Here is a 14,176-nt window from a genome sequence, read left to right as displayed (position 1 = left end):
ACGTTAGGTGGAGAGGGGGCCAGTGGCTGGACAGCAGAGATTTTTCAAACTGAGGGACGCAAGTCAGCCAAAAGACTGGGAGAGAATGAAGGAAGAGCTGTGGGGTGTGTGTGTGTGTGTGTGTGTGCACGTGTGCATGTCCATGTCCCACCTGTCCTCACAGAAGGAGGGTTACTGCCTGCCTGCCTGCCTGTGTGCGTGCGTGTCCATGTCCCACCTGTCCTCATAGAAGGAGGGTTACTGCCCTGTCTGCCTTACACGGCTGCAGACACAGCAGTGACCCTTGCTCACTGACTCCAAATAGGTGTACCTGGTGTTACCATGACAACGAGGCCTGAGGCGCGGGGGGGGGGGGGCGCGGGGGGAGGGGGGACTCCTCTAGGGCTCCTGCTCTCATGCTCACTCTATCTGTTAACAGCCAGCAGGCAGAAGCCACATGCCCCCGGGATGGAAGGAGAACCCCAGGTTCTCCTGAAAGAAAGGAGGGGCCAATCGCTCTGAAGCATGGGGCAGCCTGTCACCTACTGGACTGTGACAAGGAGAGCCACTGTCACAAGCCCTGGACTCCTGGAAGTCAAAGAAAAAGCCCTCAGCTCTGCCAATCTGCCAGGTCAGCAATAAGAAATTGGAGAGAACGGGTTTGGCAGCATCCGGAGGGTACTGAATATTCATCCTGACTGCCCATCAGTAAAATCCCAGCAGAATACACCCACTGACAAGTCAGCTTTCCACACCGGAGGCTGTCCTCCTGCAAGCGTGTTTATTGCTTCGTCAATTTTAACGTGCAATGTTTAATAGCCAAACCAAGATACGGTTGTAAATATCTGGAGTATGAGCGCTGACATTTCCCTTATTCCTCTGTATTTAGGGAGATGTAATTGGGGATGTTTTGGGTGCTAAAGAAAATCAGAAGGAAGCGCAGCAATGCTTCAAAATTAAAAGAGAAAAGAATGGATTAGGAGCTAAGAATCGAATATGTTGAACTGGCTTAAAGGCTTGCCTAAACGCCCCTGGTGGAGTCACACTCTGCCATCGATGGCTAAGGCTAAGACAAATCAACAACAAAACAGGAGGGATGGCGTTCCTTGAAGATTACCTTAGGGATGTGCATTTGGAACAGGAAGTCTGGAATGGTCAATAAGAGATTCACAACACGTTCATCAGGCCATCCAGACAGAGATTTTAAAGAAACAAATACCCGTGATGTGGTCAGGTCAGCAGGCGGCTCTGGCAGAAGGACTGGTCTGGGGCACAGACCACACAGAGCCTTCTTGGAAGCCAGCGACATAAGCTGTGGAGGGCTGATAAATGGACTGGCATGAGCGGGCCAATGGTCCCTGGGTTTCTGCTTCATGCTGTCGGAGTAAGAATATTGGACAAAATCATCCTCTAAAAGGGTTGGGGGCAGGGGGAGGGCGATGATATTCCTGTGGAGAACAACAGAGCGGGGAGAAGAATCCACGTTTTGAGAGGCAAGATATGGAAGGAGAGCAGCCTTAGAGCCCCCAAGCCTTAGAGCCACCTGGTGGCAGAAGTTAGAAGAAATAGAGGCATTCGAAGAGGCACAAAAACTCCTACACCATTAGCAAACCGTGTCTTGAGGAACCTCTACAGGGACCTTGTGACCCCAACTTAAAAAGAACAAATTTAAGTATTTGCTAAAGGGGCTCAGGGATGGTAAGCCAGAGAGAGCGGGGATTAAATCAAAGTATATGGTACCAAAGAGAATTCCCGAGGGAAAAAAAAAACAACTACCATAATAAAATAAAATGAAGAGCCTGGACTCTGGAGCCAGACTGCCTGTCTGGATTTGCCTCTTGCCTCTGCCACTTATTATGAATCACTGGAGAATTTATTTATCCTCTGTGTCAGCGTCCTATAAAATGGGTGAAGCTAGCACCCCCTCATGGCATTGCATGAATTAAGAACGAAGAATGTTACTGTATTTAAAGCATTCAAGGTGGTAATGGGCATGCTACGAAAGCTCAGCAAAGATTAGCTACTATCGTTACTGTTGTTACTTCTGCCGCTACAGGTGCTGAGACGCCTCCACACAGCGCTCTACAAAGAGAAACCGCCTCTGTAAATGATACTATTAACTGAACGCTGAAAGGATAATTTTTCCCCCCTTTTTTAGGCTGCGCCGTGCAGCATGCAGGATCTTAGTTCCCCAACCAGGGATGGAACCCGTGCCCCTGCAATGGAAGCGCAGAGCCTTAAACCCCTGGACCACCAGGGAAGTCCTAGGAAGGATAATTTTTTATTATATGGCCTTAAAAAAGGCTGAAGTCTTCCTCTCATCCACCCCAACTGCTTTTTAATAAAGTTCATACCTGGGTTCCCATCCCCACTTCCCACTCTCTATTTCTTGACTCCGCCAAGTCCCAACCTCTCTGAGGCTCAGTTACTCCATTTATAAAATGGGAAAGCAGTAGCTTCTTCCCAGGGCTGCAGCAAAGGTGACTGAGGTCATCTACACCAAGTGTCCAGTATACTCTCCGGCACGCGGTCAGCCCTCTGGTATTTTTCCACTTCTACTTCCCCCAAATAAAAGTACCAGTACCAACCAGGGTGTGTGGGGGGGAAAAGAGTAAAAATGAACATGAAGCCCTTTGGAAAATAGTAAGTGCTCAATGCATAAATATTTAATAAGGAGAGACTGTAACACTTAAGGAGGATGCACTCTCCCTGGTGCCACAGCCCTTCCCGGGGGCCGCGCCCGCCCAAACTCAGCACCCCCCCTTGCTCTCTGCGGCCCCCCAGAGGGCCAGCCAAGTGCCTTACCATGCACCTCTGAGGAGAGGCCAAGCACCCTGGTGCTCGTTCCCAAGGTTCCCACGCCAGCCGCCGCTAGTTCTCGCTTTACATGGAAATCACAAACAAACGGACTCAGCGTAAGCCACAGGAGACACGAAGACAATCCTCAGAGCAGATCCCGGGTCCCCTAACTATTCTCCAGGAGGCAATAAAATGATGTAATGGAAAATAGAGATACATGGACATCGGAACGACCTAGGCTCCAGTCTTGTTCCGATCTGTTTTTCATTTGGCAAGCTGGCTTGCCTCCGTCAAGGCTCCCAAACACTGGGAGCCTGGGTTTCCTCAGGAGCAAAATGGGCATAAAAGTATCTACACGTTATTTCATTGCTGGAAAAATTTAAAAAGAAAACAGAGGCACTAAGCACAAAGCCTGGCACCCAAGACGTATTTAATACATTTTTGCCCCTTTTCCCCTTGAGGAGCACCATGAATTGATCTGAAGCCAAATAACGAGAACCTTCAATGACCTAACTCCATTTTCTTCCCTGAGGCACTCCAGCCTTAGATTCTAAGTCGTAAGACAAACAGGCAAATATTAGGGATTTATTCAAAAAGGCAAGGCTAGGCAAGGTCCTGGAGTCAGCACTTCCTCTACCTTCTGCAGCCGGAACCACGTGACGGGCACCAAGGAGGCCCACAGCCCGACCCTGAGGCCAGAGGAGACCACAAAGGGTGCAATTGCTCAGCGAGGCAGGCAGGCGAGTCCCTCGGCACTTTCCACGACAAGGGTTCACACGAAATGGGGTCTTCCGCTTAACCTTCCATTAACCTGAAAATCCACTTCAGCAGAACAGCCTCTTCCCTGGCATCTCGTTGTCCAAGTTTAGGCTCTAATTGGCCAAGGAACTGTCCCATCATTTATACAGTTCACTTGTTCCAAACTGGTTCGATACAGACTCCGTTATGGGGTTAGAAGAGGCGAAGGATAAGCCCAGACACTGCCATTTCGTAACCTCGTGTTGCTGAAAATAACAAGCACTGTGACCATCTGCAGTGGCGGAGCAGACCGGGTTGGGCACACATCATGGCTGTGAGCAGGCAGAAAAATCCTTTTTGCAAGGTGTTCAAACCATCTTTGCAAAGTGGGTGGGGCAGAAAGTCCGCAAGAAGTCTTTGCAAAGTCACCTCCCATCCAGCCCCCACCCTTCGTCTCACGCATGCCTGTGCTCTCCTGCTTGGGGCCAGGCAATGGAGGGAAGCAGGAGCCAGGGCCGGGGTCCACCCTCCGCCTGCTTCCACCCTAACCGGAGACAGGTGCAGACACGGAGGAAACCATAGAGCAGCACTAACTTACCCTCTCCCCCGCGTTAGGGGAAGGGCCTGATGACGGTGAGTGTTTGCAGAACGTCCCCTGACTAAGGCTCCCCAGATGAGTGCATCCTTATCACCTGCTGCGAGACAGACTCCGCCTGCCTGCTCTCATGCGCTCAAATCCAGGGCAGGGGGACAGGGTCTGGGTCAGGGAAAGTGTCGAGGAAGGAAGGACAAGGATTCAAACCTTGGCTCCATTCACCAGCTAGGCAACCCTGGGCTGATCACTTAATCTTTCCTGAGGCTGTTGTGAAATTCTCATAAAATAACCAACCCTAAGCACCCAGCACAAAGCAAATACTCAGTAAGTACCTGTTATTTTCCCTTTATCCTCTGAGGTTCCTTGTCTGCAAACGGGGTGGGGGTGGGGGACAGTGGTACCTTGTTCACATCACTGTTGCAAGGATTATAGGAGATGACATTAAGAGACGGAGCTTTCTGCAAAACAGCCTAGTTGGCCTGCACACTTCACAGATATCAACGTCTTCACACACATGCGCACGCATGCACGTGCGGCTGGGGAACTACTGTAGATTAAAGGAGTCTAAAGAGACATGACAGGGACTTACCTGGTGGCGCAGTGGATAAAACTCCGTGCTCCCAATGCAGGGGGCCCAGGTTCGATCCCTGGTCAGGGAACTAGATCCCACATGCATGCCACAACTAAGAGTTTGCATGCTGCAACTAAGGAGCTGGCGAGCTGCAACTAAGGAGCCCGAGAGCCGTAACTAAGACCCAGTGCAACCAAATAAATAAATAACTTTTTAAAAAAGAAAAGAAACTGCCAAATTATTAAAAATAAATTAATTAATTAAAATTTAACAAATTTTAAAAATTAAAGAAAAATAAAGAGACATGACGACTAAATACAATGTGTGACCCCTGACTGGATCCTAGAAGGAAAAAACACTATAAGGGGCGTTTTCGGGACAACTGCGGAAATGCTGGTACTGTCCTATAATCACGTCAAATTCCCAGAGTCTGATTACACTGTTGTGGTCGGGTGGGACAAAGTCCTGATCTTCAGAGATACACACTGAAGTATTTAGAAGGAAGTCTCCTGATATTGGCAACTTACCCTCAAATGGTTCAAAAACAACAAAAAATTACACACGGAGGGAGAAACAAACGTGGTAAGATGTTAACAGCTGGTCATCATGAAAAGGGAATACGAGTCTTGCAACCGCCTACACACCTGAAATTTCTCAAACTAGAAAGTTGGGACATAAGAGCAGCCGGGCCGAGGGCTCCGTGCACGTCACTTCCTGCCTCTCTGCGTCTCCTCAGCCGGAGCAGGCGTGGGGGACCCCGGGACCCTCACCTGGCTGCAGCACCCTGATCTCCAGCAGGTTGGAGGTCCTCTCGGCCAGCCGCGTCCAGCTGTTGTTGTAGTTCCTCCGCCACAGCTCCGCCACACACTGGTACTTGCCCGCCTCTGTGTCGCTGGCCCGGCTGATGCTCAGACGGACGTTGTTGCTGGACTCAGCCTTTTCAATGGCCGTTCGGGTCCGGAAGCTGGAGGACCTCTCCCCCCACTGGACTCCTCCATCCCGGGTAAAGGTCACCAGGTCATGGAACTCGGCGGTGCCCACCGGCTGGAACCGCCACGTCACTGACACGGGGACCCGGGTGGGGTAATGGGGTTTGATGATGCACTGCAGGTCAAAAGAGTCACTGTAGGTCACCCCCGGCGTGCGGGAGATGGCAGTGACTGCAAAGCCCGTTTCTGGAGAGAGAGCAGAGAAACTCAGGCCAGAGGAGACACGTGGCCTTCTCAGGGCCATGTGACGCGGTGACAGGGCTCCTGGCAGAAGCTAGCGGGACAGAGCAAAGGCTCACACGTGGGGCTCTCTGGATGCCCAGGCCAGGATTACTTTTGCTAGCGTGTTGACACACAAACCCAGCAGTTCACAGGACCCCACAGAAAGAGGCCGGCAGCAATCCTCAAGCAGCACTAGCGAACCCTTCCCGATGAACCCTCACGTGGATTTGTGCTGGATCAGTCCCACTCACAGGGACTGAGTGCATGTAGGCGGGACCATCCCAAGATATCTTGGGATTCCGTGCTGAAACAGGAGAAAAGAGCCTCAGGGCCGATTTCCTTCATCACACTCAGGTGGATGCACCCCGCCCCAGCCCGGACGGCCCCTGTGCCTGGCCCACCGCTGCGTCAGTGCTGGAGCAGGGGAGGCAGGTGGAGCAGGTGTGTTCCCCGGGCTGGGCAGCGCCGGCTTGCTCTCCAGTCCCTCTTCTACCTCCCCACAGAATCCACGGCAAAGAGGCAGCGAGGGACCCACAGCAGGAGGGACTGACCTTCACCAAGTAGGACCTGGGGTGAGGCCCTGCAGGTATGCTAGGCTGAGTCTCTCCGTATTCCAGCATCACTAATCCCCAGTACTGACTCCTCAGTAGAAGTGATCAGAGTCCCTTCAGCCTTGAAATACGACTGACTGTTACCACATTCGTTATGCTCATAAAACTGAGAGCAGCCAGTATTTCCTGAGCACTATGGGCCAGGCATGGTGCCAACTGCTTGGCTTTCATCACACTTCACTGAATCCATCACCCCTTTCTTCCAGACAAGGAAACTGAGGCTCAGAGAGGGTAGATAAGTTGTCCACTATCAAGCTGCCAGTGAATGGCAGTCACGCTACAAATCTGTGTGCCACTGATTCCGGGGGACTTATTAGGTTGCTTTACTCCCAGGAAGCATAAGACAGTGGTTAAAGGCACAGACCCTGGAGCCAGATGCCCAGCTTTGGCACTGTCTAGCTATGTGACGTTGAGCAAGTTACTTAACTTCTCTCTGCCTCTATTTCCCCATCTGTAAAATGGGTCCTTGTGAAGATTAAATGAGTTAGTATTTATAAAATACTTGGAATAGTACCTGACACACAGTATATACTATATTTTGTTAAATATGTAGTTTGTTTAAAAAAAATAGACATAAAGGAAAGTACTTTAAACTTCATAGGTAAAAAGGCACCGAATGAATCTTTCGGCAGAGCCTGGCCAGAGCCCCTTGGTAAGCTCTGGCTATGGGAACCACAGACATACGGTGAATATGAAAAAACTCAGAGGACAACCTCATGCTGAAAAATTACTTCTAACCCTAACCACCCCTCAGACATTCCTAGCCTCACAGGATGGGAAAGACTCCCTCTGCTGGACACCCAGGACCTTCCTCACAGGTTCCATTTCCACGTGTCCACATACGGTACTGAGCTGAGAGAGACATGGGGAGTGAGCTGACCTGGAAACTCAACCACTGGATGAGGTTTCCAGAGACAGAAATCTGAATGGGATGATGAGTGCCGAAAGCAGATCAACCTTTGGGATTAAGCTTATGGAAAGTAAAAATGATTCTAATGGGGCGGGGGGGGAAGGACTTTGTTGGGGGCAAAACCACTTGGTGTTGCCATCTTTACTGGGGTAGGATGGTCCAAAGCACCACCAGCCCTACCTATGAGGAAGGTGGCAGCATGGTCCCAGGGGTGGGATGCAAAGTCACTGAGGACAACTGATGTCACAGTCTCTTAACAAACAGAAACACCTAACATGACAAGCTACCTCCCCAGCAAAGTAGCAGATTGGTCTTTTAATATACTGATTCTATTAGGCAGATAAATGTTGATAGAAGCCTCTTTACCCTGTGAGAAGCAAATCTAATATTCTTTGGTTTTAGCAAATTTCAAGGTATCTTTTAATTTCATGCTAATCAGGAAATGGCTTTCTTTAGGAAGAGCCTTATAGAGGAAAAGGTAAAAACACGGGCTTTGAAAAAAAAATTTAAGACAGATTGCTGGTTTCCTGGGTTCAGATTGTGTGTCTGTCACTTAAAAGCTATAGTCCTGGGCAAATCAGCCAACTTGTCTCACTAGTCTCCTTGTAAAATGACAGTGTCTATCTGTAGGCTAGGCGAGGATTCCAAGGGACAATTAAGCTTCAGTGCTTACACTCAGCCAGGAAGGGTAGTAAGGGCTAAATAGATAGCAAAAGGTGATTTCCTACCCTTCTCTGCCCTGCTCTGAATTTTCAGGAGGGCTGAGCCCCTGCACAGGAGGGCCTGGGGTGCAGGAGGGAGAGGATTTGTTCCTGCTCTTCCAGGTTAATTTTGGCAGTGGCCTTTGTTCCTCCACCTGGGGCCACCACTCCCCAGGCCAGAATCCTTACAACTTCACTCCTACCACCCAGACCAAGGAGTAGTAACAGCGCTCAGCTGTTGCCCATCCCCAGGGCCCACCATGGAGAACCACTGTTGGTTCCTTGAACCCCATCCACACTTCCATAAATACTTTCTTCAATCAAACCCTTTGGAAGGTGCCGTCTATCTCCTACCAGAGTCTTGACATGGGAGCATCTCCCCAATGGTCCCACAAAAAGACTGCCGAGCTTACTTACCGAGAGCCGTGATGGACACGAGGGTACTGGCCCGGCGTTCCCCCACGACCTGCCACTCGCCATCCACTGCACGCACCCATTCGGTCACGTGGCATTCGTACTGGCCCTCGTCCTCCCTCCTGCTGTTGAAGATGCCCAGGCTGAACGAGTTGGGCTGCACCTGCTCCATCTGGACGCCCCCAAAGCTGCTGCGCTCCCAGTAGGACGTGCCAGGCTGCACGGTGCCGTCCCGGTCCAGCCACATGATGTTGCTGCGGCGGTTCTGCCTGTCCACCAGCTGCCAGATGACGGAGAAGCGGCCTAGTGGTCTACCCGCTGTGCGGATGCTGCAGGAGAGGTGTAGATTCTCACCCTCCAGGACGACGCTGGCATTGCTGGCCACCTCCACCGAGATGCTGCTCTCTGTGCAGAGGGAGAGAGTGCCACGCTGGGGCTTTCTGGGCTCCACTGAGCCCTCCCCACTGACATCAAAGGAGGAGGGGTACAAATGTCACTCTATTCAGGTACAAGGGGACCTTGGAGGATGCGAGCACTCTGACACTTGCTGCTGCTGCAAGCCCTGGCTGCTTCTGGGTTTCGCTCCCTGTGATTTTAGAGCTGATAACCTAGGAGGCCCTTTACTGGATACAAAGATAACGTGTGGGATCATGAGCGTCTAAGACCTGAGACTGAATCAGAACAGAAAGACATTACCCTTAGGGCACAAAGCAATTCATCAGGCCCTCCACATCCACTGCTTCCACATCCATGGATTCAACCAACCATGGATAGAAAATATGCCAAAAAAAAAAAAAAATTCCAGTAGGTTCCAAAAGGCAAAACTTGAATTTGCTGTGCACTGGCAACTCTTTACATAGCATGTACATTGTATCAGGTATAAGTAACCTAGAGAGGATGTGCACAGGTTATGTGCAAATCCAATGCCATTTTATATAAGGGACTTGAGCATCCGCAGATTTGGGGCGGTCCCAGAACCACTCCCCCTCGGAATCTGAAGGATGACTGTAACATGTTCAGCAGGGTTCAAGAACTTTTGACCTGGATTTTCAGTACGTTGAATACCTTGAAAATTCTACTTCACCGAATCTTCCCATAATTGAGGGGCTGCAGCAGTCACATAAAAGCTGAACATCCAAACATGCCATCTGAGTCCTTCAGGGCAATATCAGGAGATAGAAAAAAAAAAAAGTGACAGGAAGTATTTGGAGGACAACACGTGCTTGCTTGGGTGTGGGCAGTAATAAAGCACAGATGGCCTCATTTCACAGCGTGTGTGGGGAGCAAGCTTTCATACTTTCATTAACACACAGGAACAGACCAAAGCCGGTGGCTCGCCTTCCTGCTGCTGTCCACCTTCAGCCCTGGGGTTCCACTGCTCTTGACCTTGAGTTTCTGCCAATCAAACTCTGGGATAAGGATTCCTCTCTCCTTCGCTCCTCACTTAGCTATATGAACTCCCCCAATGGAATTATTTAAGCTCTACACGCCTTCTTCTATGAGATAGGGAGAGTGCTACGTTTTTCAAAGGTTAGAAAGTAAATGAGACAATGTCTAGAAATAACCTAATACATAGGTTTTCAAAAACTGGTTACCATGATCATAATTAACTTTACTACTCCCATTAACTCTTCGTTTTTATAAAGAATGTGGATACTTTATCTTAATTATGCGTAGATTATTTTGTATAATTATCTATAGAGCTCCAAAAGCCCTTCAGTGTTAAAAAACAGGAAGTACCAGACGAATTCGGCTCCAATTTTCTGGGCACCATCCACATGAAACACATACATCAATTTTAAATCAATCAGTAAATCAAATCCCAGATTAAGAGGCACACCCAATTACTGAGGGGAAAAGCATACCCACGACCATGCATTTGAATCAATCTTTTCTCCCGTGTGTTTCCCCCCAGGCAGAAACACACAAAGATGAGCACTGAGCCCAGGCATGGAGCTCTTGCTATAGTGAACGTGTCTTCCACCCATTCTGGGTTGGCTTGTTTCACATGAAAAAAAGTCCGGACAGACAGGGTGGGGAATAGGAATTTTCCCAGGAGCCATATCTAGATGAGTCATGGAGATGACAGGGCTCCCGAGTAGCTACATTTGTAGCAGGAGTGGCTGAAAGCAAGGATTTGGAGGCAGGCAGACCACGCTCAGGCCCAGGTCTACTGCTTCCTAACTCTGCAGTCTTGGGGCTCTTACTGAACCTACCCAAGCTTCCATTTCTTATGTGCAAAATGGAGATACTAAGAGTCCTACTTCTTAGAGTCACGACACTGAGGGTATTAGATGGGGTAATTATTTTTCATCATCCTCATTAATAATAACAATATTCCTCTTCAGATTAAAGACTCATTAATGACTCACTTCCAGCGTTATCAATTCAAAGTGAGGAATTGAAGGGCAACTTCGGCATCAATGGAAAAAAAATCCCTTTGCTTGCCTTAAGCAGAAGAACGACTTGCAGGGCATCACTCCCACCCCCTACTGTCACCCCAGTGGGCTCTATCTTCTATAAGCCCTGGCTTGTTTGTTACAAGGGCTGCTGTTTGGTGCTCTGTTACTTGAGCAAGCCTGGAAAAACCACGCAGTTAGATGTGAAACTACGAGAAGCAAAACCATTCCACAGCCCAGGCAAAGGCAAATGCAGACACGGTGCGGACTGCCCGTTAAAGACTATTTACAAGTGTTCTCAGGCCTGAGAAAAGGCAGCCAACAATTTAAAACTTTCTGGATTAAATGAAAACTAGGACAGAACTAATGAGAATCTGAGTGCACGGTTACAAACGAAATTTCCAATCAGGAGGTTGATGACGGAGCACAGGCTAAGCGCAGAGCAGTGAGTCTGGAGTTAGAAGCAAATACTTCCCATGCGATGCAAGCTCGACCGACCACTATCAGACCAGCTCAGCCACTTCCCTGTACGGTGCTCTGGCCTCTTCATTCACAGGATGAATAGAATACTGGCCTCTCCAAGGATTGGAGGGGTGGGAGTGGAGAAGGAGATGATACACGCAGAAGCACTTTGGGCTCTTGAGAGGAAAAGCGCCATTAAAATCTGAGTTTTTATTATCACCATTACCGATGTGATCACTGTTGTTCTTTGGTAGACTTACCCAAGTGGCCTTGGGGCAGGATCTGGTGGTGCTGGGGGACTTTAACTACCCAGTTATCTGCTGGAAAAGCAATATAGCAGGCCACAGATCATCAAACAAGTTCTCGGAAGGGGATGGAGGAAATCTCTTAGTACAAAAAATAGGGAAGAGTACACAGTGTGGCTGCCCTTCACTGGATCCTTATAGAACAATGAGGAATTAGTTGCAGATTTAAAAGTAGAGAGACCGTGGTTAAGGCAGGCGCAGTCCGACAGGAAAATACTAAAGAGAGTGGGCATCCAGTTTAACCAATTCCATTCAGCAAGCACCTACCCTATGCAAAGCACCATGCTAGGCATTGCAGGGGGAAACAGTCGAAGAAAGAAAAGAATTTCAAGATGAGATGTGTGTGAGAGAGAGATTTAAAAAAAAAAACAAAGCACAAAGGAAAGTCATCCTGTTGGTGAGAAAAGAAAAAAAGAGTGGCAAGACCCCTGTTGTCTGTTTCCTTTCTTCACACTTGAAACTATATTAAATACGTAAAAGTGTAAATAAAAATGAAAAAGGAATCATTACAGGGCTAAGAGAAAGAACAGCTTGAGCAGTGGAGCAAAAGGTTAAATAAAGGTTAGTTTAAAAACGTCACCATCTTGCTTAAAATCAGGGCATTCTAAGCATTCTCATTTTACTAAAAACAAAACTATGAGAGAAATGAGATATTAATGAGAACATCCTGATACTGTGGATAATTAAACCCAACATAAGCAAACACAGGCAGTCCCCCGAGTCCCCAGTCCTGACTGATTCCCACCCAGACAATGCCAGCTACAAGGAGGCGGGGAGCCCACCTAAGCAGCCTTGGAAACAAGCTAAGCTTTAAAAGCCTGTGCTCCAGGAAGATGTGAGAGGTCCCATCCACTGACTTTTAAAAACCCAGTTCCGACAGGGGATGGATGGACAATTAGGGTAATGCCAATCCCCTATACCTCCAAAACCCAGAGAGCGAATCTTTCTTAATAATGCGCTTTAGCATTTAAAATCCTCCCATAAAAGACCAACCCTCTTAAGTGAGATTTCAAGACGGGCATCCACCCACTTCTTCTGGGACTTCATTCCCACACAGGAGCAAACAGCTGTCCTGGATTCCTGGTTGGCATCCAGGCTGAGCTGGCACTGCAGGCATTTACACAGAGCTGCTAGCGCAGAGCTGCTAGTGCTAGGATCTGCCGTGCCCCTCTCCAGCCTGCAAACATACACCCGGCGCTCTGCCTACCAGGGTTGCTAAGTGTGGGCAGGTGAGCTGGAGAGAGGAGAGGGGGTAACGGGTTTTCTCTGCCAGCTCGGACTGAACCTGCCCCGCCCTGCCCTTCCCTCCCCACAGCTCTTCTCCTCTCCCCCGACTTCTGTCAGATGGTGCTAGCTACTGAACCAGACGAGTGGGAGGAGGAGGAAGCAGCACATCCCTGCACTTACTGATGGGGAGGACGATGATGGGGATGTTCTTGGGACGCTTGCTCTCCTTGTCGATGAATTCCCCGGTGACTGTTTTCTCTCTCTCTGTCACACGACAGTTGTATTTCCCACTGTCCTCCTGGCGGAGGTGGTAAATCTTCAGCACGAAGACGTTGTCGCTCTCCTTGGCCACTTTGAGTTGGCCCCTGGCCTCCCGATGGGTGAACTCACTGTTGAGGACCGGCACAGCATTCGGCCCCATGCTGGCAATGAGCGAGCTGTTGAAGGCCCAGGAGACGGCAAAGTAACGGTCGGGAGTGTTCTGCCCCTCCAGGATGCACCTGAACTCCGCCGGTTCACCTACCGTATACAGCCGCTTGTCGGTCTCCAGCCGAACGGTGAACTCTTTGTCTGAGAAAACAAGTAACAAAACGTTTGCATTCTGGGTGACCGAGGGCACCAGCTCTCCAAACTGCATCAGCAAATTCCCGCCACCCACACCTTCTCACCAAGATGACTACTGGGAAGGCACCTCCACACTTGTCTTGAGAGAAAAACTCTCGAATATCACAGAGGGAACTCCAAGGTAGCCAGACCCAGAGAGTCTAAAGGGCTTGTTGTCCCAGTCAAGTCGACAGGGCTCTGTCTGCAGCGTATAACGCCCCAGGTTAGACTCTGAGATCAGCAAGCAATATCACTCCTAATTTCACTTGCACAGCAGATTACAAAGGTCCATCCTTGATCTATATGCCCAGAACTCCATTAAAGCATCAGGATTACAAATATTTTCAGTAAATATTATAGACATGACCCTGCTGAGACTTGTGAGACAAATTACCCGGTGCCCCAGGTGCTGACCCCAATCTAAATAAACATTCTATCTATCTATCCATCTATCTATCTATCTATCTATCTATCTATCTATCTATCTATCTATCTGGAGAGAGAGAGAGAAAGATGTCCTCCACCCCCAAGTGAATACTGGAAGTAAGACACAGGTAAGACAATCCCTAACAAAACTGCATAGGAAAAGTGAAAACTAATGTCTTTTCACTAATCTATCACCTGTCAGATCAAATCTCTAGAAAGATGGAG

The 14,176-nt window shown here is 49.1% G+C and overlaps 1 protein-coding gene across 4 annotated transcripts in view; it reads right to left on the bottom strand.

Annotated features, from left to right (window-relative positions):
* Positions 1-14,176, bottom strand: part of IGSF3 (immunoglobulin superfamily member 3) — a 99,243-nt gene that overhangs the window by 17,529 nt on the left and 67,538 nt on the right. For all 4 annotated transcript variants that reach the window (XM_060300801.1, XM_030869166.2, XM_060300790.1 and 1 more), the window contains exons 5-7: positions 13,103-13,492; positions 8,533-8,934; positions 5,453-5,857 (exon numbers count right to left, since the gene is read on the bottom strand). In XM_060300801.1, the coding sequence (XP_060156784.1) occupies positions 5,453-5,857; positions 8,533-8,934; positions 13,103-13,492 (1,197 nt within the window). The remainder of the gene's footprint in view (positions 1-5,452; positions 5,858-8,532; positions 8,935-13,102; positions 13,493-14,176) is intronic.

This window comes from Globicephala melas, chromosome 1 (genome assembly GCF_963455315.2).
Source record: "Globicephala melas chromosome 1, mGloMel1.2, whole genome shotgun sequence".
Classification (NCBI taxonomy): Eukaryota; Metazoa; Chordata; class Mammalia; order Artiodactyla; family Delphinidae; genus Globicephala; species Globicephala melas.
Note: the sequence above shows the minus strand (reverse complement) of the source record. Positions and strands in the feature narration are given on the sequence as shown.